At 42.8% G+C, this 20,170-nt stretch overlaps 1 protein-coding gene across 1 annotated transcript in view; it reads left to right on the plus strand.

Moving 5' to 3' along the window:
• The window catches only part of dym (dymeclin), a 62,627-nt gene that overhangs the window by 39,058 nt on the left and 3,399 nt on the right, over nt 1-20,170 (plus strand). Inside the window, exons 15-16 of the mRNA XM_061061122.1 lie at nt 7,681-7,863; nt 11,174-11,287. Of these exons, the coding sequence (XP_060917105.1) occupies nt 7,681-7,863; nt 11,174-11,287 (297 nt within the window). The remainder of the gene's footprint in view (nt 1-7,680; nt 7,864-11,173; nt 11,288-20,170) is intronic.

Consider the following 20,170-nt stretch of genomic DNA (forward strand, 5'->3'; position numbering starts at 1 on the left):
TGATGTCCATCATCGTAGCGCTTTCTCTGAAATCAGAGGCTACGGTGAGCTCACACACGGCGCTTCCTGTCATGTCAGGTGTAGACAATGGGAGATACCAACACAAGCTTCAGCCTCTTTTGTCTCATACTGATCTCGTAAAAGTTTCTGTCTTCGACTGCATTTGCTAATCAACGCATCTAAGCCAAAGCCGATTATTTGCCAAACTACTGTTTGCCTCACAATTACAAGGATGAAAGATAAATTGAGACAAAATGCTTCCTTATACAACCTGCTGTTCAGGTTTTCAATTTCATTCAGGTCAGCTACGCGCCTAACTATGGATAACCTGTATCGTTCATAACATCAGAACAGATGCTTTATATAAAAGTTCACCACGCAAACATTGCGTGCCCAGGAGGACAATAACAAATCAGACCTATTTCTTTTTTTTTGGACCAGGCTGTAAAGATGCTAATTTATGCTCTTAAAAACTGCCTTTTTTTGGCTATGGTGTGGATGTGACGTCCTTGGTTTTGGAGCCAGCCTCAAGGGGACCCTGCTGGATTTTGCACTTCCGCATTGGCTTCATTTTCAACATCAGAGGTCGCCACTTGGGAGTAACGGGGGCAAGACGATGACAGTGTGTAACGTCCAAGATGTCAGTGCAGAATTATTTTTTTTTTTGTTTGCACGTCGTGCCTCTTGAGCGCCTGCGACAGCATAACGTAAAATGTTCAAACTGAACCTATTGAATCATATTTCTTGGTTCCTCCACTCCGGTACAAGACGCAACACATCCCCATCAGTGCTACCCTCAGTGCCCACTTAGATTCATTTGTAACAAGCCGCAGTGAATGGAGTTGAGTAAAGCCATTCATTTCACCTTTTTCAGTCTATGGTGGCCTTTCTAAAAGTTAACACAGAGTAGAAAGGGCCTTAAAGAAGTAGAGCTTTACAAATTGTAAGCTTTTCTCAGACTGATACCACTCTTTAGGTAGCTCATTATATCAAGTCTGTCCCCTTGTGTGCCACTCATTAACGCAGTATCCTGCTGAGAGCTGACTTACTCACTAACCTCCTTTTATGGTCTCTTATCTTCTGGTACTTTTTTCTCACCTGTGCTGTGAAAATGATGCTAGGCGTACTTTTTTTTTTTTTATTTAGCCTGGGCATCTGTCGGCCTCTCATCTTCTCTCCTCCGTCTCTCTGTGTCTGTCTGTGCTCATTCTTGGGCAGCAGGAGAGCCACCCCTGCAGGCGGCAGGTGTTCCGGGGGTCCTAATGATTGTCTGCTTCCAAATGGTAATTAGGGCAGCCCCGCTGTGCCCTGGTCTTTTCTTCCTGATCGAGGCGCAGCACAACAGAGCGCAGCCAGCAGCGGATCAATTAGCACTGCCCACCTATTCCGCCGGAGCTCTGTTGCAGCCGTTGGCGTCATCTTTTTTATCTTTATCGCTCACGTCATCGCAGACATCACCGCTTCTTTAACCTCCCCCCCCCCCAGCCCTCCTCCTGTTAGTGCTAGCCAAGTCTCGGAGAAGAAGTGTGCTTGTTGACACTCATAATAAAGTGTCTGCCTGCGAATACGTCAAACTTTACCCCTCTCCACTCAGAGTGATGCAGCGATTGTCCAATGTAGTTTTTTAAACACATCTAAGACATCAGACTGCATTGTTGGGAGCTGTGGGTGAATAAGAGGCTGACCTGGGCACAATGCGCTTCAAAATGGTGTGATTATGACATGGTCGTGGGACCATAATGCAGGGCAGACAATGACCTATTTCCAAAACTCCCAAAAGACAGAGCAGACTGCTGCTACTCAGCCGGTCTGACCCTCTCTGTCTGTCCACGTGGTGTTTTTATTTTTATTTTTCATCTTCTCTTAATGCTTTCCTGTCATCTTTTTGTCTTATTCAATCCTCTTTTCTTTCCGTCCATTATAATTACATAAAGGACACAACAAAACGACTTCCTTTTTGTTTCTGTAACATGTTTTGCATTCTGACAGTAAAAAAAAAAAAAAAAACTGGTTTTAAACTGTCTTCAAGTATGACATCTCATTCTTCAATGTTTGTCTCTGGTTGTGTGTCTGTCTCTCTTTATCTCCTTGCCCTTGTCTTTGTCAGAACTCTTTCTTAATACGTCTGGTTTGTCTGCCCTGCAACAGCCTGCACCGAGCCGCCACTGAATCACTAAGCTATTGGTTTAATGATGCCAGCTCCTACTTTACAGGGATTTGCATGTCTGTGTCTCTAAACACCCTATCCACACACGCACACGCACACACATACTCGTATAAAACTATGCACGGCTATGATAGGAACGCCTAGACACATACACACACAGATAGTGCTGTGCAGGCGCTGTCCTTCCCATTCGCTGATTGCATCTGCAGACTATAATTTTCCTTGTCAGACAGATAGCAAAGGTCAAACACACCTGCAGACATAACACATTTGAGCCCAGCATGTTGAAGTATTAGCAGTATAATCAAAACACACACACACACACACACACACACACACACACACACACACACACACACACACACACACACACACACAAATAGAGGCTTCCTGTTAGGTTTGTGTGAATCGGTGAAACTGGTCAAATGGGGCAGGATCATTGAGACTAATGACACAGCTCATGTCTGAGGCCTGTGTTTTCCTGGGTGGAGAGAAGATATTAAACAGCGTCGTGAGTGGTTATGACTACATGACAATGCAGGAGGCTGGAAAAAAAGAGTCACATGGCATAGGAAGAGTAGGCGAGGGAAGGAAAAAATGAGGAAAGGTAGCGAGAGGAGGAAGAAGAAGAAGAAGGAAAAAAAAGCCCTTATGGTTTCATGCAGTCATACAAACACATGTCAGGTGTTTTCTGGCTGTCTGGTGGATATATTATTTTGGGGGGGAAAAACAAGTGCGGGAGAACAGAGTGGGAAGTTGAGGAGGAGGAGCCATTATATTTAAATCCTGTCTGGGTTTCAAGTAGACCATGGACCTCTTAATCTCATCCACTTGACAAACATACACACACACAGAGCCAGGCAGACGTCTAGCTAGCCTATTTTCATGTGACCTGAATTCCCCAGTGTGGCATTTTTTTCCTGCCAGGCTAATCTCATTAAGCTGGGTGCACAGCTACATAACAAACACACACTAGGCATCCCTCACTCCTACTCCTGCCTCCCTCTTCCTCCTTTTGTCTTTATCACATTCGCTTTCCCCACCAGCCTCAGCTCACGCTCCACTTTTCCTCTTCCGCGCTTCCATTTCTGTCCCTCTCTGCGTTCCTCCCGCCCTCTCTTCCTCCGACTCGGTTGTCTCCCACATCTGTCCCTGTGTTCAGTCTAATTATGGCCTGCCACAGCAGAACAGAGGAGGGCAGGTCTAGCTAGGCTGTCTAGTTGAGCCCGGAGAGCCACCTCGGCTTCCAGACGCACAATCAATCCTCATTATAGCTGAATCTGCTGCCTACCTTTACTTACAGCGCCACACATCTTGGTCCACCAGTCTGTAGATGAGTGCATTACTGCATCATGCTGTATAGCCTTATTCACGGTCAAATCAAAAATAAGTGACTTACAGTCGTCCGAATCCTCCTGTCTACTCTCAGATTGTTATTATGTGTGTTTATTCCGCGAACGTGTGACCACACAGCAAGAACGGTTATTTTTAAGATAAGGACTTGTTTCTGAAGCAGGGCACAGTAGACGGAGTGTAAAATGCAACCACATGCAGTTCTCTTACAGATGGTTCACCCAGATTGGAGGCAGAATCTCGGCTCCCAATCAGCCTGCTGCCGCAGACTCTCTGAGCCGCTGTTTTTTGAATCAGGTCTTAGCCGGCATTAGCAAATTCTTGGTCAAAACAGGTCATCATCAGAACAATGATGTTCGTCATGAAAATTAATCCTCAAGGATAAGTCTCGCAGTGGACTAGAGGCCAAAATGTTTTCAAGTTTTAAAGGCTTTAAATGAGTCTCATTGTGCAGAGGATGTTTTGTCATAAACCCCCTTTTGAGTTATAGATCCATACATACAGATTATGCTGAAAACTATACTTAACATATTCCACTGGTTTGCCTAGCACTTTATTCTGATGTATTTTACTGAGATTAAATACTTACATAAGAGTTCACTCTGTTTTATTTTGTTCCTGAAATGTGGCAGGAGGTTACCCCCCGGTGAAACTGGCCGATGAGAGCCGTTAAAAACGAGGCTTCCTGTAAACCTTAAGCCGTTTTCACACGTGCACTCCTCAAAATGTCTCGAGAACCTGGTCGTTCACATACGCACCCCCCACAGCAGGAGACTATCCCTGTCAAATGGGAGAGGGGACGCGGGGGGCTCTTTGAGGCAAGGTGTGACGTAGAAGAACATAGTGGTGAACAGAAAACATATTGCAACGGTTGAATTTCGTTCACACAGATCATAGCCGATCATAGCAGTCGTGTGCGTACAAGACTATGATCGTGCACCGATCGCAGGTAGTAAACGTCACCACACCCTCCCACTAGCATCGAGGTAAATTCTCCTGATTATATTCTACTGCGTTCAATCATCATCAATAAAGACACTTTCGTGTTTGTGTATTGCAGACAGATGATTGCTTAACGCCATAATTTCCCAGCGTAATGGGCGCTTGAATAAATAGAGCTGGTGTGTGTGTGTGTGTGTGTGTGTGTGTGTGTGTGTGTGTGTGTGTGTGTGTGTGTGTGTGTGTGTGTGTGTGTGTGTGTGTGTGTGTGTGTGTGTGTGTGTGTGTGTGTGTGTGTGTGTGTGTGTGTGTGTGTGTGTGTGTGTGTGTGTGTGTGTGTGTGTGTGTGTGTGTGTGTGTGTGTGTGTGTGTGTGTGTGTGTGTGTGTGTGTGTGTGTGTGTGTGTGTGTGTGTGTGTGTGTGTGTGTGTGTGTGTGTGTGTGTGTGTGTGTGTGTGTGTGTGTGTGTGTGTGTGTGTGTGTGTGTGTGTGTGTGTGTGTGTGTGTGTTTCCCATTCGGTTTTCTTTCTATGTTAGGGTTTAACTGGTTGATTGCATCTATAAGACATGTTTCAGGGCCTTGCATCTGAAGGCAAAGCTGAGGCATCTGATTGTTAGATATGTTGGCCAAACTTCGCTTAATACAGATTCATGTACAGAACAATCAAAGATATGTTTGAGGTCATTTTGAAAAAAAATGGAGCCAATACCCGTATTTACCTCCATGTCCTGCATTGTAGAAAGTTGACGGGACGCGGATGTTTCCGTCATGTGTTTGTGTAACAATACACTGTAAATACATAGTCGTAAGACTTACTATCAGGCTTGTAGCTTGTTGGTGTAACATGGTCATGCTGTTCTTGTAATCATGGAGACGCAGGATCAGCACTGAAAGCGGTTACCGAATCGTTGCCGTGTGTGTTACAGTGTTGGTCATTCTACTGTTGGACTTATTTCATTAGTACACCGTCGCATTAAGCTAAGCTGCTTTCCATGTTCTTGACTCCTGCGTTCTCTTAGTCTGCATTTTTGTCTCGGCTCCTTCTAAGTTGTTGTTGCTGATTTCGCTCTGTTCGGCCCAGCATAGATATACTCTTAATAGAGTGGTTTTCTAAGCAGCTGATGCCACCTTGTCCCATGTAGTCTTACAAGAAACTGGAAAAATGAAAGGCAGTCCCAAATATTAAACTGCTGTTTGGTGAAAAAACACACCATTGTGCCTTAAGTCCATTTTGTTTGCAGGGTGTGTTTTCACTGAGATAAATCAAAACTCTGCTCATTGTTTTTATTTTCAGATTGGTTTGGAAACTGAGGGCATCGTCTCTGGATTTTTATCTATAATAACATCAGTCTATGATGTCACACTGCGGGGAAGTTGTACAACTTCTCTGTATGTCCCAATTCATTGCTGCATCGTTTTTTTATCTCTGTAAGATTCAAGATTCATATTCCCACGGTCTCTCAGGCTGTTTCCTTTCTGTGCCACCATGAAACACGCCGTATGGGACCTTATCTTGTCATGTTGACGTCTGTCTGTCTGTGTGCACACATTGTTGTCAGCACAGTAAGTCAAGAAGAACAATGCATGATAGGATCTCTGCTCTTACATTGCATGTTCCCCACATAGAGCAGATAGTCTGATTAGATTTAAGAATACCTCACTGCTTAGTTATTTTTGTGGAACTACCAAATCTCTCCCTGAGTGCAGACAAAGGGCTGTTGGTTTACTGATTTCAAAGCTACAATTGATGGTACTAAGGTTTGAGTTTTCTTAGCACCAAACGAGTTAAAAGTAGCAACAAAAATGAACTTTATGAGTAACCATAAAATGTGTGTATGGTTAGAGGTGATCTCTGACCTCTAAAAAATGGCATTTGAAGGATTTATAATGATAATAATAATAATAACTTTATTTATATAGCACCTTTTAAAAACACAGGTTTACAAAGTGCTTTGACAAACAGCAAAAACAAGAACAAACTAAACCAAACACAGAAGAACATTAACAACAGTAAGAACATAACAGATGCAAAATACTAAGAATAATTAAATACAATTCAACAGAAAAGAACCCAAAGTGCACGATACCCAACAGACATGTATAACCCGACCATCACAAGAACCATTATAAGAACCCAGGCAACACAAGAACCCAACAACACTAGCTGGGACCACGAGGACCAAAGATTTGTTGGTAAAAGGAATGAAGATCATGTTCACTTTCATGGTTTCTAGAACAAAGACAAGCATTAATATATTTAACAGATTTGATTGGATGTCCAATCAGTGATGATCCAAGTGTGGTCCATGAATGCAAATAATACTTCAGTGCATGTTAACTGACCAAGGAAGGTTCGTCTTGCACAGCCCTACCAGTAGTGCACAAGGCGGCTTTGGCTCAGTGGTAGAGTCGGTCGTCTCTTAATTGTAAGGTTGGGGGTTCGATCATGTCCGAAATGTCCATGAGCAAGACACTTAAACCCCAAGTTGCTCCCACTGCTTCGTCGGTGGCGGCGTATAAATGGTCATGAATGGGATTAGTTAGCCCTGGTGGCCACTTTAGTTAACATGTGAATGGGTAGGTGTGACCTGTGGTGTGAAAGCACTTTTAGTAGTCAGAAGTCTAGAAATGCGTTAAACAAGCTCAAGTCCATTTACCTTTTAGTCCATTAAGCACATGTTCCAGGATACAGCAGATGCAAGCAGCAGCAGTAGCTTCGCCCTCTTGTCTTCGTTTTGGAGTATTATGTGTATTTTCTTATATGTTCAGGGGTTTTTTTTCTTTGTCCTTCGATTTTCACCCGGCCTACTTTGTCAGAAAAACTTCGTAAATAACGGATATTGTCAGCAAGTAACTCAACCCTCTTTGACTTTTCTCCCCCACCACTCTCTTCCCATACTGTCACCTGTCACCAGTGACAGTCTTCTTCCCCACCCTCCCCCCCAGAGGAAACATACTGTGACATGACCGGATCTGTGGCTTACTAAGTCACCTATCTGTCCCTCACCAAGACCTTTGCTGACAACTTTGCAACATCTTTCATTCCTCTTTCTTTCCTCCATGTTACCCCCCTGCTGTCTCTCCCACCCCTCTGTTCCCCCCTGCTGATCAAACTATCAGGAGGAAATCATTAAAAAAAAAAAAAAAAAAAAAACACCATTAAAAGTGAAAGCAGTGTAGTGGGGAAACCAATTAACCTTTACATCCTCCCTCTCCCCCAGGCCCAGGACCTGAATGTGATCGAGGAGGTGATCCGCATGATGCTGGAGATCATCAACTCTTGCCTGTGCAGCTCTCTCCACCACAACCCCAACCTGGTGTATGCGCTGCTCTACAAGAGGGAGCTATTTGAGCAGTTCAGGACGCACCCATCCTTCCAGGACATCATGCAGAACCTGGACACGGTCAGTCAGCTTTGTTTTCTTTGTTTGAAAGAGAGAGGAGGGACGAAAAAGTCCCTGTCCCAAAACAAAGGAGCATGTCCCCAAACCTAAAAAGCACTCTGACAGTTTGTATGTCTACATTTGGATCTTCATTCGTATTCAGAATCTGAAACTTGTTAATGGTCAAGGAAGTTTACACATCGCATACAAAGAGTTTGACTTGATGTTTTGGTTAAAAAAACAATGAACATAAAAGTAGAATAAAGAAAGCAAAGCAGTTCTCCCACTGTCAAGGAACTAGAATTCCTTATCAAGATTTAAAGCAATATAAACTATTTAAACACAATAGAATAAGATTTCCATTTGTGCAGATATGTGCAAGGTGACTGTGAGTGCAAATATCTGACAGTATGCATTTTCTTACAGTGTGAAGTCTAAACTATAAGTATGTTTACATCCTCTGTTAGTTACTGTGAGTTGAACTATGGTTATAGCTCTATGAGGCCCTTTAATTGCACTACTGTCCTTGTCCCTGTATACAAGCATCGGGGCAGAATCGGTTTATTGGCAGAAGTTTGTCCGGCTCCACTACAGCAGGCTGCGATATGCCCCCTTTGAGCTAGTCGCTATGGTCAATTCTTCCAGTTGACCTTGCTAGCAAGTGAGGAACGATTCGAGGAACGCGGTGTGGGGACTGTGGAGCATGCTCCAAACTCCTGGTCTAGATTGGGTCTGACTGAGGTTTATAAACATGTAAGAGTGAATCGACCCCCGACGACGATCTCCAGCTGTGTTAGTCTGACTTCAAGGAATTCGACTAAGTACAATTTCAGTCGGACTAACATGTAAGCGTTCATTTTATTTGTTTGATTTTAGGCAGACTAACAAGTCCATAGGTGTTCACTCAATACCGCAACCAATGAGCTCCAGAATCAACTGGTGTCAGGTCAATTGTCATGCAACAGTGAAAAACAGCAGCAGTGAGTGTAATGTTTTTTAAAGCTCGCTTAATGCTAACAATGCTTGTTTTCCCATTTTTATGGACTAGTGTCAGAGGGGGTTCTCGACAATGGCCAGTACCCACGTCTAGATATCAGAATCATAAGAAATCATGGTTTCAGAAATCTCTGATGAAAAGCATGTGAATAGACGTTTCAACCTGGTAAATATTCCACGGCTCAAGGTTGAACAGAATTTCCCCCTCAGTGTCCTTCGACGTCTGCAGGGAAAGTTTCTTAAAAGGCCCAGCAGTCCTGGAACATATGTGAACTGCATGTGTAACAGTGTGCAGTCGGACTATACAGCATGCTGTGAGCTTAAGCAGTATTGATGAATTAATCAGTCCCCTTGTGTCAAGAGGCTCCACGTCAAATATTCAGTGAGAGTGTTCGGTCTATGAGGGAGGAAGGAACGGTGAGAGAGAAAGCTGTCATTCATGCCTGTATTAGTCATATAGAGGAGGGAGGGGAAGCTTTGGTGTGCATGAGTATGTATGGTTGAAGGATGGGGGTTGCTGCATACATTGCCATGGGCTTTGCTGTTATCCATAAGTATGAGGGGAGCATGCTATCTGGATTCCCTCGGTTAAGTCAGCCTCCCTGAGGCTATTCGCCGAAGCCTTCGCTGCGCTCGCAAATCCTTGTGTGTGAGCATGAGATTCAGGATGAGGGGCTGCTTTGCTCCTCTAAATTAACCCCATATGGGAGGCCTTCAGAGTTAATGAAGAGATTAGTATTAGATAGATGTAGACACACACACACACACACACACACACGTACAGTACTCATATAGGCCATGGTGTGTTTGACTTCTCTCAAGCATCCCCCAAACATGAGAACGTTGCCTTTAGATGTGCTTTTTTTCAAGTTGGTTAGAATGAACAAAAAGCATGAAAAAGAATCAGGATTATTACCAAGAGTTTTTTAATTAACAAATATCAAACATCTCAGCAGGATAGAGCCCAGCGCAGCAGAGGAAACGCTGTTGCCTAGATCTCCTGTTTGGGCTTAAAACCCAGAAGGCATCAGATAATTTAAGTTCGAGTGAAGTGCTTATTTTAAGTGGGATGAAACATGCTCAGACCCTATGGAGGATTTGTAATCTGAAATGCTGTATGTATGTACTGCATGTTCTGAGTCTGTAGCCTAAAGCAATATTGGCCGAGCCCACGTATGCAGCATGTTGAATTTGTGCACCCGAACAATCTGTGAAAGCAGAATTCATGCAGCTTTAAAGCCATTCCATTAACCTTTCTCCACGTATTTGCATGAATCATTATTGTTATACAGTTTGCATATAGAGTCTTCTGTATGCAGCTCTGTCTCCCTGTGTGTTATAGACACGTTTTCAGAGCAACTTACTGTTGCTAGGACACATGACAACCCATGGACACATCGTGTTGATGCAAAAGCAGCTAAATGTAGTCTCAACTCAGTCAGATCAAAATAAGCCGCCTTGTTTAGCCGTTAAAATCATGTCATGTTGACAACATGAAGTGCTGCTAACAGGGTGGAACATGCGCCAGTTTTTTTTTTTTGTTGTTTGTTTACATGCTGAAGCCGTCTATATGTAGCATGATGCCACTTTGTTCTAACTTAGATCTACACATTGCACCCTGTGTCATCATATAGGGTGTGGCTGCTGCAATATCAATGTGACAGCTCTAAACAGCAGGATTAGAAGATTCAAAGAGCTTCATGACAGAACAAGGAGATAAAACCTCAGTGAGATCAAGATGGGATGACATGAGATCCCGTGGTTTTAGAGACGCGAGCGGAATATAACGGGGAAAGATTTAGGCCAGAGTCCAATGTGGCCAATCGCTGAGATTGGTTGTACTGAACTGAAGGAATATGATAAAGAAAGATATATAGATACATGTACGGTCATAATATTTATATATATATAATATAGATTTACACAGAACATATAAATATATTTAAATATTTTAACAGTCTTACAATAAATCGTTGCATATGATGACATTTTTGAAGCATTTTGAAGCCAGACTTGAGTAACTGCAGTTATTTTAACTCTGGCATTAGCTTTATTTTTGATAGGTTCAAACTATGAGTGACAGACAAACTGTGAGCGAGTCAAACACTGACTGACAGCTGACAGAAATAAGAGTGTTAAAGAGCTACTCCTGTGACTCTCTGTATAAGAAAGTTACTCAGCATATTTCAATGAATGTGGAATTGTTCTCCTCTCATAAAAAATAATGACGAAAACCAAGTGCACGGTCATCTTTTACACTAGCATTGCCAATCATGTATGTTAGAAGTATTGGTTATGTATTGTAATTGCTTGTTTCCGCTTGTGTGACCTCCAGGTGATCGGCTTCTTCAGTCAGCGTCTGGAGCAGGCTGGAAGTGACCTGTCAGTCGAGAGGGTTCAGGAGGTCATCATGAAAGGAGCCCAGGCTTTGCCCAAAGACAGACTGAAGGTAAATCTCTCTCTCTCTCTCTCTCTCTCTCTCTCTCTCTGTCTCTCTCTGTGTCTGAAACACACACTCTTGAGACACACACAGAAAGAATGAAATATGAGTCTGGTGGAAGAAAAAACAACTGGTACATATTGGACATCATGGTGCCTGTCTAGAGGGTACAATTTGTTGTAAAAAAAAAAAAAAAAAAGCTGCAAGGTGCGTTGGATTGGTGCTGCTTTTGAGAGGAAAAGAGAATTAGTTTGTCTGGACAGGTGAGAGACGAAGCGGTATGGGATATAGGATATGGACTGGGGCGAGGGAAAGATGGAAAGAGCTACTGGGACACGAGACAAAAGGCTAAAGCCCAATTCTCATTAGCATTAATGCCCATCTTCATTCCGTCTCTGCGAGCCTGCGCCATGCGAACATGTAATGACATTTCAAGGAGATGGGATGGGGGACTGGGGGGCACTTTGTCATGGGCACATGAGATCGCTGGGAGGGGGTGGGACATAAATCTGCCACTGTGCCTCGTTACCCAACACTCCCAACACTCCTGGCGGGTTCGCTAACCCCCGCCCTTCCCGGTCCTCCTCCATTAATCAGCGAGGAAATATGTAACCAGCGGTCTCCCCACTCCGCTCCTCACCCGCACAGAAGCTCTTAATTGCATGTTTCATCATGTGTTTCATGTTCTATACTTGGCGGCTGGCTGCAAGGCATTTGTCCCGCTTGCCGACGTGGAAGAGGGATGGTGCGTGGCCGCAAGTCCATGTGCTCTCTCTCGGTCTCGCTCTCGGTCGGCACCTCGGAGCGTTAATGTAGCCATCGACCATAGAGCGGTAGAATTACACACAGACACATGTGGGTAGCCGTGCTGTGTCCTTATTCTTGTAGTCAGCTCTAGTCGGTTTATGTGTGTACGTGTTGAATGAGCGTGTTTCATCATCTCAGTCTCTGTATATTTTCGCCAAGTTTTGATTCGCCTATAGCAGCGTTATGAAGGAGCTGGCCCAAGCAAAGCCTACCTATATCCCCTTTCACACATGCACTTCAGAAAATTTAAAAACAGGCTTCCATTGACACTTTCTAGAGTTCCCCATTCACAAAGTCCCTCATGGTGAGAGATTTTTTCGCTGTCAGAGGGGAGAGGGAGTCTCAGGAGGCAGGACATGGAAAAAGGGACACAGGGGAAGTCACAGAGGATTGTTTAAACATATCCAAGACGGCGATGGAGATCCAGAGTCTTGTTGTTATTGGTCATATCAGTATCAACGAAACGAGTGGAAACCAACCTCACAGGTGAGCAGAAAAGGGTATTAAGTTGCTTCAATATGTGCACGACAATGGCAACAGTTGCTCAGTGTTGGCAAGGTCTTGGACAAGGGTGATGACGTATAGATGTCTCAACACTGCCCACTCACTTACGGTGAATTTTCCTGCTGTTTTTTTTTTTTTTTTTTTTAAAGATTTATTTTTGGGCTTGTCGTGCCTTTATTGTAGTGGATATGACAGTGGATAGAGTTGGAAATCAGGGAGAGAGAGAGAAATGGTGAATGACATGCGAGAAGAAGCCACAGGTCGGATTCGAACCTTGGGCCGCCCGCTTGAAGGACTGTATAGTCCATACATGGGGCACGAGCAGTAACCACTAGGCTACCTACGCCCCTTACCTGCTGTGCTCACACGGCGGCTGACCCTGACTTTATGTTGAAATTATACTTTACTGTTTGTATTTACACATGCTGCTCACCCCCGAAAATGTAGTGACATTTAAAGAAGTGCATTGTATGTGTGAAAAGGGGATATGAGTCCTCCTGGACCCTGACATGTAGATGATTCTAAAGAAGAGGGGCCAGATAAATAAAGGGTGTGGCTCCTCCATAGAATTTTTCTCATTTTTTTAAGGTACCACAAGCAGGCCTTCATTTAATGAGCAAAATAAAAATGGAGGCTGTGCAGAGAAGTGAGAACGGAGAATTCCGATCTCTTTTCTTGGTTCTCGTAACCATGTGTATGTCCACGAGTGTGTGGCCGAGCAAGCCGGTTCTTTGTTTCTGAGCTACAGTGTTGTTTTGAGTCTCACATTGACTCTCCTCCACCCGAGTGCTCTCCAGCGCCACTGGGTGACATGAAGCAAAGAGAATACCCAGGCTATGTCTCCTCAGGGAGAAGTCCCGGCCGATTGATGGTATCGCTCAAACAAGCAGCTGGCTCTCCGCTGCTTGCTTGTTGCTTCCCCTCTTCTTGGGAGCTCATTCTGCTGTTCAGCTTCCAATGCAAAAATCCATAGGTTTGATTAATGTCGTGTGAATCATCAATAAGTTGGAAATTACTCTGTAAGAGCTCCTGGAAGGGGCTATTGGTGTGTCAATCAGTCGTGTGTGCACAGCGAGGATTGACAGGAAAGAGATAGTTGACTCAAATAGTTTTTTTCTTTCTGAAGAAGAGCAGAGTATCTTAGTCACAGAGTAGAGTTTTCTTTATTTTACAATTTGATGGCAGTAGTGCATGCTAATAATAATGCTAGTTAACAAATGTTAATCAGCATACATGCTGTGTTGAAATTTGACTTCAAAGCTGTAGTCATGTCAACACAAAGGGTACTGTCACCTACACGACTTACCTACACTTCTGTCAGCGTGTTGATAAAGTATGTAAACCATCAGGAGTTCATGCATTGAAACATGTCTTGTGAAATACGTAATCCCAGTCCATAAATGTAACTAATAAAAGTCTATTTCCCAACAATCAATCCCAAGCTGCTGTGCTGCCATGTTAAAGTCACACAGGTTAATGACAACAGCTGTGCTGTGGTTTCAGCTATATTCACATTTAAAATAATCAATCACAAAGAAAGTAAGAGGTGACAGAAAGTCTTTCAAAGTCTTCACTGATAAACAGCAGCTCTCCGTCACTGGGCGATCTGCATCACCGTTTTGTAAAAGCTCTGTTTCCCGTGTTCCCATTTAATCACCAAGTCAGCTTTTAAAAGACGCTGTGGAAAGCTACATTTTCTTTAGTGAGGAAACAGCGTTTTTTTTAACAATAGAGAGGCGAGACATATAGAGGAAAATGATCAAATATTTTACATATTTGGAGCGTTGGTGGCACAGGGGTAAGTGCGGGCGCCTCATGTATGGAGGCTATAGCCCTCCAAATCTGACCTGTGGCTTTTTCCCCACATGTCATTCCCAACTCTCCCTCTCTCTCTCTCTCTCCCTTAATTTTCTGACTATATCCACTGTCCTATCCCTCCAATAAACACACACAAAGCCCAAAAATACATTCTTAAAAATATAGACATATATTACATACTTATATGAACATATTCTTTGCCAGCATGATACATTCATTAGACTTGACTAAACTGCCCATATTTGCCTAAGATGTTCAATATGTGATGTTAATGGTTCTTTTGAAGAAGAGATAAGTGGAATGGGAAGAGCTGACAGTTGTTAAGTAAATACTTTTGTTTGGTAAAATACTGACCATGTTGTTTTAGTTGTGGACAAAGGGCGACAAAAAGTGTGTTTACTTAAAGGGCTTAAAAGCATTTACACACGGACGTGGTCGTGCAAATTGGAGACCCAACTGTAAGAAAGGGTTAAAAGAAGGTGGTAAATACCCCTGGGGCAACCCTCAATGTCTTGTCACTCAACTGTCTCTCTTATTCTTTGTGTTGTTTTAGTGTGTGCGTGTGGCTGTGTGTGTGTGTGTGTGTGTGGCTGTGTGTGTGTGTATCTGTGTGTGTGTGTGTGTGTGGCTGTGTGTGTGGCTGTGTGTGTGTCTGTGTGTGTGTCTGTGTGTGTGTGTCTATCTGTGTGTGCGTCTGCGTGTGCGTGCGTGCGTGCGTGCGTGCGTGCTGTTTAGCCTGACCGGCTGAAATCGGCCTCATTGAACAGTGATAGCCTTCAGACTCCTTGGCTCCTCAGGAAGGGAGAGAGGGGGCTGCTGGAGGGCATACTGGCTGACCAGCTGTTACTCAGTACCTGGGTCTTTATTGTTCCCATGGCTGGTCAGTCAGACTTTCACACACACATACACAGGGGTCAAATGCATTTCCCTGGTATGAAGTCTCTTTAACACCAGTGGAGCAAATTTCAGAGGAAAATAGGGTTCAGATTCTGAGTTTAACAAACATACAAGTAGCTCAAATTTCGGATGAAACAGACTTTCAGAAATGACACTATTGAAGTTACTGCAGAATTATTTCAGACAGTTGTATCCATAAAGGAGCATTTGTAGCTCCTTTAAACCTTGAACTCCTTTCATTATCCTATACTTGAGAATACTTCAGAATGTGAATTTGAGAATTGTTATTACTGAATGAACCTTAGGCGACTATTATTCCTTCAAATCTCTCAATTTTCTCTTCAAAGTTAACAACACATAGATCCCACCACCATGCTTTCAACTTTTAACAGTTTCAGCATTGCAACAAGTGTTGCAAGACATTGTGAGAGACGGAAGCAGCCAGATGAATGAAACAGAGTCCAAAACGACTGTGTAGGTGAATGCAGAGACACGGACAAATAGGAAACACATTTTGAGATATTTTTATCAGGACCAAAGAAGCAGATTGACGCATAGCTTCTCGCATAGTTACACCAACATTTTCCATCTTTTTTTTTTTTTTTTAATCCTAACATAAAGTTAAATTAGCAATTGGCTCAAATCACAAGATGAACATGTGGACCCGGTTGAAAGCCGTGGTAATGTTGAGGATGAGCCTGAAGAAAATTAAGGGAATTTAAGCGGCTAGTTCGGCTTCAAGGGCATTATGTCTGTAGGATGACTCAAAATATGATCTTTCCTTACTTGTAGCATATTTATACTGAGGAGCAATAATCCACCTGTTGGCTTTGAGAGATCATATTTTACTTTTCACCCCCAAGTAGTCAGTACTTGATACTTGAAGTACTTTTTAAAATAATTAGTTATTTGACTTCAACTTCAATTGAACTGTAGTAACTGCAATTTTACTTGAGTACAATATTCTTGTACTCTTTCCACACCTGATACCTTCTCCTCCCTCCCCTCACAAACACCAACCCCGACACATGACCACATGATTCATTAGCTTTTAGGAATTCCTTCAGCTTCCTTTTGGCAACCGTAGCTTGTCTGGGAAAGGAGGGAAGTATGACACCTCACAGTCCTCTGCAGTGGTATTCCTGGTTAAAGATCCAACGGCCCGTACGGGTCGCACAGTGTCACAGAGAACATGTGGACTCGTGTGGATATTATTAGCATTTGCATAGCAATAGTAACATTCAAGAAGTTGTATATCGTAGATTACAGAGCTAATGACCATGTATTTGATCAGATACAACCTTTCAGTGTTTGTATTTGTACCTGCATCTTATTGTGTGTGTGTTTGTGTGTGTATTAAGTTCACATTTGCTCCTGAGCCACATTCCTCCCTGTCTGGCCGCGCTCTCACAGCGCAGCGGCGTGCAGAGGAGGGAAGGGAACACAGAGTCCTGAGTGCAGATATGAGGCCAGCCAGCCAGTCAGTCTGTGTTCAGGGGCGAGGGCCTGACCCGCCAGGACCCATAACTAACTGATAGGAGTGCGGGCCAAGTGGGCCTAGACAGCTGCCAGACTGAGAACAAACAAGAGAAGGGGAGCAGAGAGAGAGAGAGAGAGAGAAAGAGAGAATGCAGCAGAGAGTCAGCGGAGATATGTAGAGACTGGAAGCCACTCTTTAGACAGAATAAGGGACAGAGATAATAGTAGGGATGTGATGTGGCAGTCCAGAGATGCTCTGATTTTTTCCCAGAAAGCACTGGAGCGCAGAAAGGACATTTTTGCTACGAGGCATATTGTGATATCTAAGACTTCCCGCAGCATAAATTCCCTCTGTGGTTCTGTCCAATATAGAAGTGGGAGGAAAAATGTTGGCAAGTGTAGTTCAAGGATCAATCTTCTTTTTTTTTCATTTTGTGCTTAGTGTCTAGTATGTGCATAAGGGACTGTATGTTCCTGCCGTTAAGGTTCATAAATCCCTCTCCACCGGGCACTTTAATGTTAAACTCTCATTTTCTATGTGAAATGTTAGTTTAATGGGCGCAGGGAGAATTATTGTGAGGTACTCTTTAGTCTCTTGACGGGTTTTGAGATGATCTCCAGCCTGCTTCACTAATGTAAAATCAAACTAACAGCTTTGACATTTTAGGAAATACACTTATTGAAGATGAATACCATTCTGCAGGCTGAATATAAAGCAGGAGAGGCGTAGCTTAGCTTATCATCAAGAATGGAATAAAGAAAGGTTAATCAGTTTGTCATTCTGCAACACTTGGTTGTATGCAAGTTGTTGTCCCTTTATGCTACAGAAAAATAACCTCAGTATGATCCAATGATCGTATGAACGCACAAGCTGAGGAAAGAAGCTGCTCTGTGGTCAGGTGTTAAAGGATACTGTGTGTAGGTATATTTTTTTAGGTTTGAGAATAGAATAGATCTTTATTGTCATTGCTTTAAAAACAACAAAAACAGTTGAGCAGCTCTTGTCAGTGGCAGCACAGACAGACAGGAATAATGATCATGTAAAGACAAACATTAAAAGCACATCATAAAAACACAATAGCGAGAAACACTGAAGTCAAAACAACAGCAAAAAAGCTTCACAAAAGACAACAGCTGACATCGAGTGCAGAGCCCGGGAGAAAATGTCGGATCATTCAGGGGTTGACAGTAAGGCTGCTATTGTCATACCACTCATACCTGTATTCATAAAAAAAAAAGCCCTTTGTGCAGCACAAAAACCCACTTTAGTGCTAATAGTCATTCTCTGATCTGTTTCACTTGTTCCTGCGGAGTGTGAATGCTGCACACCGAGGTCACGATGGAGAGCTCCTCGTATTAAGTCGTGGTTGGATTGTGCATATAAATGGAAATATTGGCCTATTAATGTCCTGCTGCAACTATGGAAACCTGTGCAACATTATATTGCCTCAGTGGCTCATGTATATCTATAGGTGTGTTCTTATAAAATGAAACAATAACACAAATGTTACTGCTGACACAACATGTCTTCATATTGATGATGTGACTTTTTTTCTTTATGTAGATCAAATACACAAGGTAAGCATTTTTTTATGTTATTGCTTTAATGAAAAACGTGAATTAAACATAATTATGTTAAAAAAAAAAAAAAAAAAAGTATGTTTAAACAACAGTACATTCTGGTGATTTAATGATCTTTATTACATGATTAGCATAACTGGTTTGCTTTCATTTATCATAGTGATAACAGCAGGGCATTAATCAGATCAACTGCCCCCTGTTTTTGTTTGTTTGTACTTATTGGGCAACAATGAGCTGAATCATATGAATTAAATTGTGTCCTAAAGTGAAAAACGATATTGTAACATTAATGCTCAGGAGTAAAAGCGAGCCCGGGTTGAGACCTGTCAGCGTCAGCGTCATATAAACATTTGATGAGCTGGTGCGCCTGTCTACGAGACAGTCACCTACACACAAATACCAAACCAGATAATACAGCTCCTGCTTTGTGTCTAGCCTTCACAATGGTGCTGTGTGGTCTGGCCTCAGTAGCCTGGCATATGGCCTGTGACCCCGTAGCCCCGCTGTCTGTGTCATTATGATACCGATAGCGCGGCGGTGAATAGAGCCAGCAGGGACTCAATAGACAGGACGGGGACCATTGCATAAAGGCCCTCAGCGTCTGTCTTTCAGCGCAGACTGATTACCGGCAGCGTGTGTGCGTATACGTGCATGTGTAGACAGGAGGCTATAATGAGGGAGCTCTGTATTATTGATGCTCTTCCACCGCTGCCTACCTGCTGTTAGGTGGCCTTATGTTTGCTTTCAGCTGGTTTGGTGGAAGACGTCCAGTATTTTCTTTTGAAGGCACTTCAGGGAAGAGCTCAATATGTTTTAAAATGAAGAGCTCAGACAAATAAAGTTGTAATAAAGGTTCCCTGCAAACCAAAAAAATCAACACGTATCTAACGTCTGCCTTTCACATCTGTCGGTTTGCTGCTTTTCACATTTGTTTTAGCAACTTTGTCAACTAAAACATATTTTAAAAAATGTAATTGTCAAACAAAACCGGTATTTTGTCCATTTTCTAGAAACTGCAATTATTTTGAGAAGATTCATTGTCTCCATCACATCCATTGACTCAGTTAATCTCATTGTTTATATGTAGATCATTTTGCTAAAATGTCAATTTGGCCTTAATGTGCTGAAATGAATACCTTTAGAAATACACCAAACAGGGCTAATTGTAAACCCCAAAGAGGTAGTGTTGCTGTAAGTTCATGGTAAACCTTGTTCTTTAAAAGATGCATTCTGATTTTTCTAGATCTCTATATTCACCCCATAGCTTTTCTACCTCTTGTTTTGCTAAATCCCTCCTTTTTCCCTCAAGAAAAAATGACTACTTACTGGCTCGGTTGTCCCAGACTAAATGCTGAAAAGACACCCTAAAGGGAAATAAAGGAATCTATACTGTATGGATGTACTGTATCTGTTGATCCATTATTCAGTGACAAATTTGATCACTACTTGCTCTGTTTACCTCTAGATATCACGGTCAACCTTATGTTGAGACAGCCATCGACATCAGCATGGACACACGGCTGTCTTTATTATACACTTTGGAAACATATTTCATGTTTGGTTGATGCCGTTTTGTGTTACTCGTATTTTGTACTGTTACGTTGAAGCAACCTGGAACCAGAATGTGTTAAAAAAAATTAAAGTTCTGTCTAATGTTATCTTATCATAATAAAGTGGTTTAAGGTTCTGGACAACGTTGCCAGAAGCCCCGTGTAAAGAGTCTAAAGTCGCTGTTTAGACACCCTATCAGAAACCCTTTGATGCATATGATCCCCCCCCCCCCCCCTTCCCCTCTTTAGCTGTCCA

This window comes from Labrus mixtus, chromosome 17, assembly GCF_963584025.1.
Source record: "Labrus mixtus chromosome 17, fLabMix1.1, whole genome shotgun sequence".
NCBI classification, from domain to species: Eukaryota; Metazoa; Chordata; class Actinopteri; order Labriformes; family Labridae; genus Labrus; species Labrus mixtus.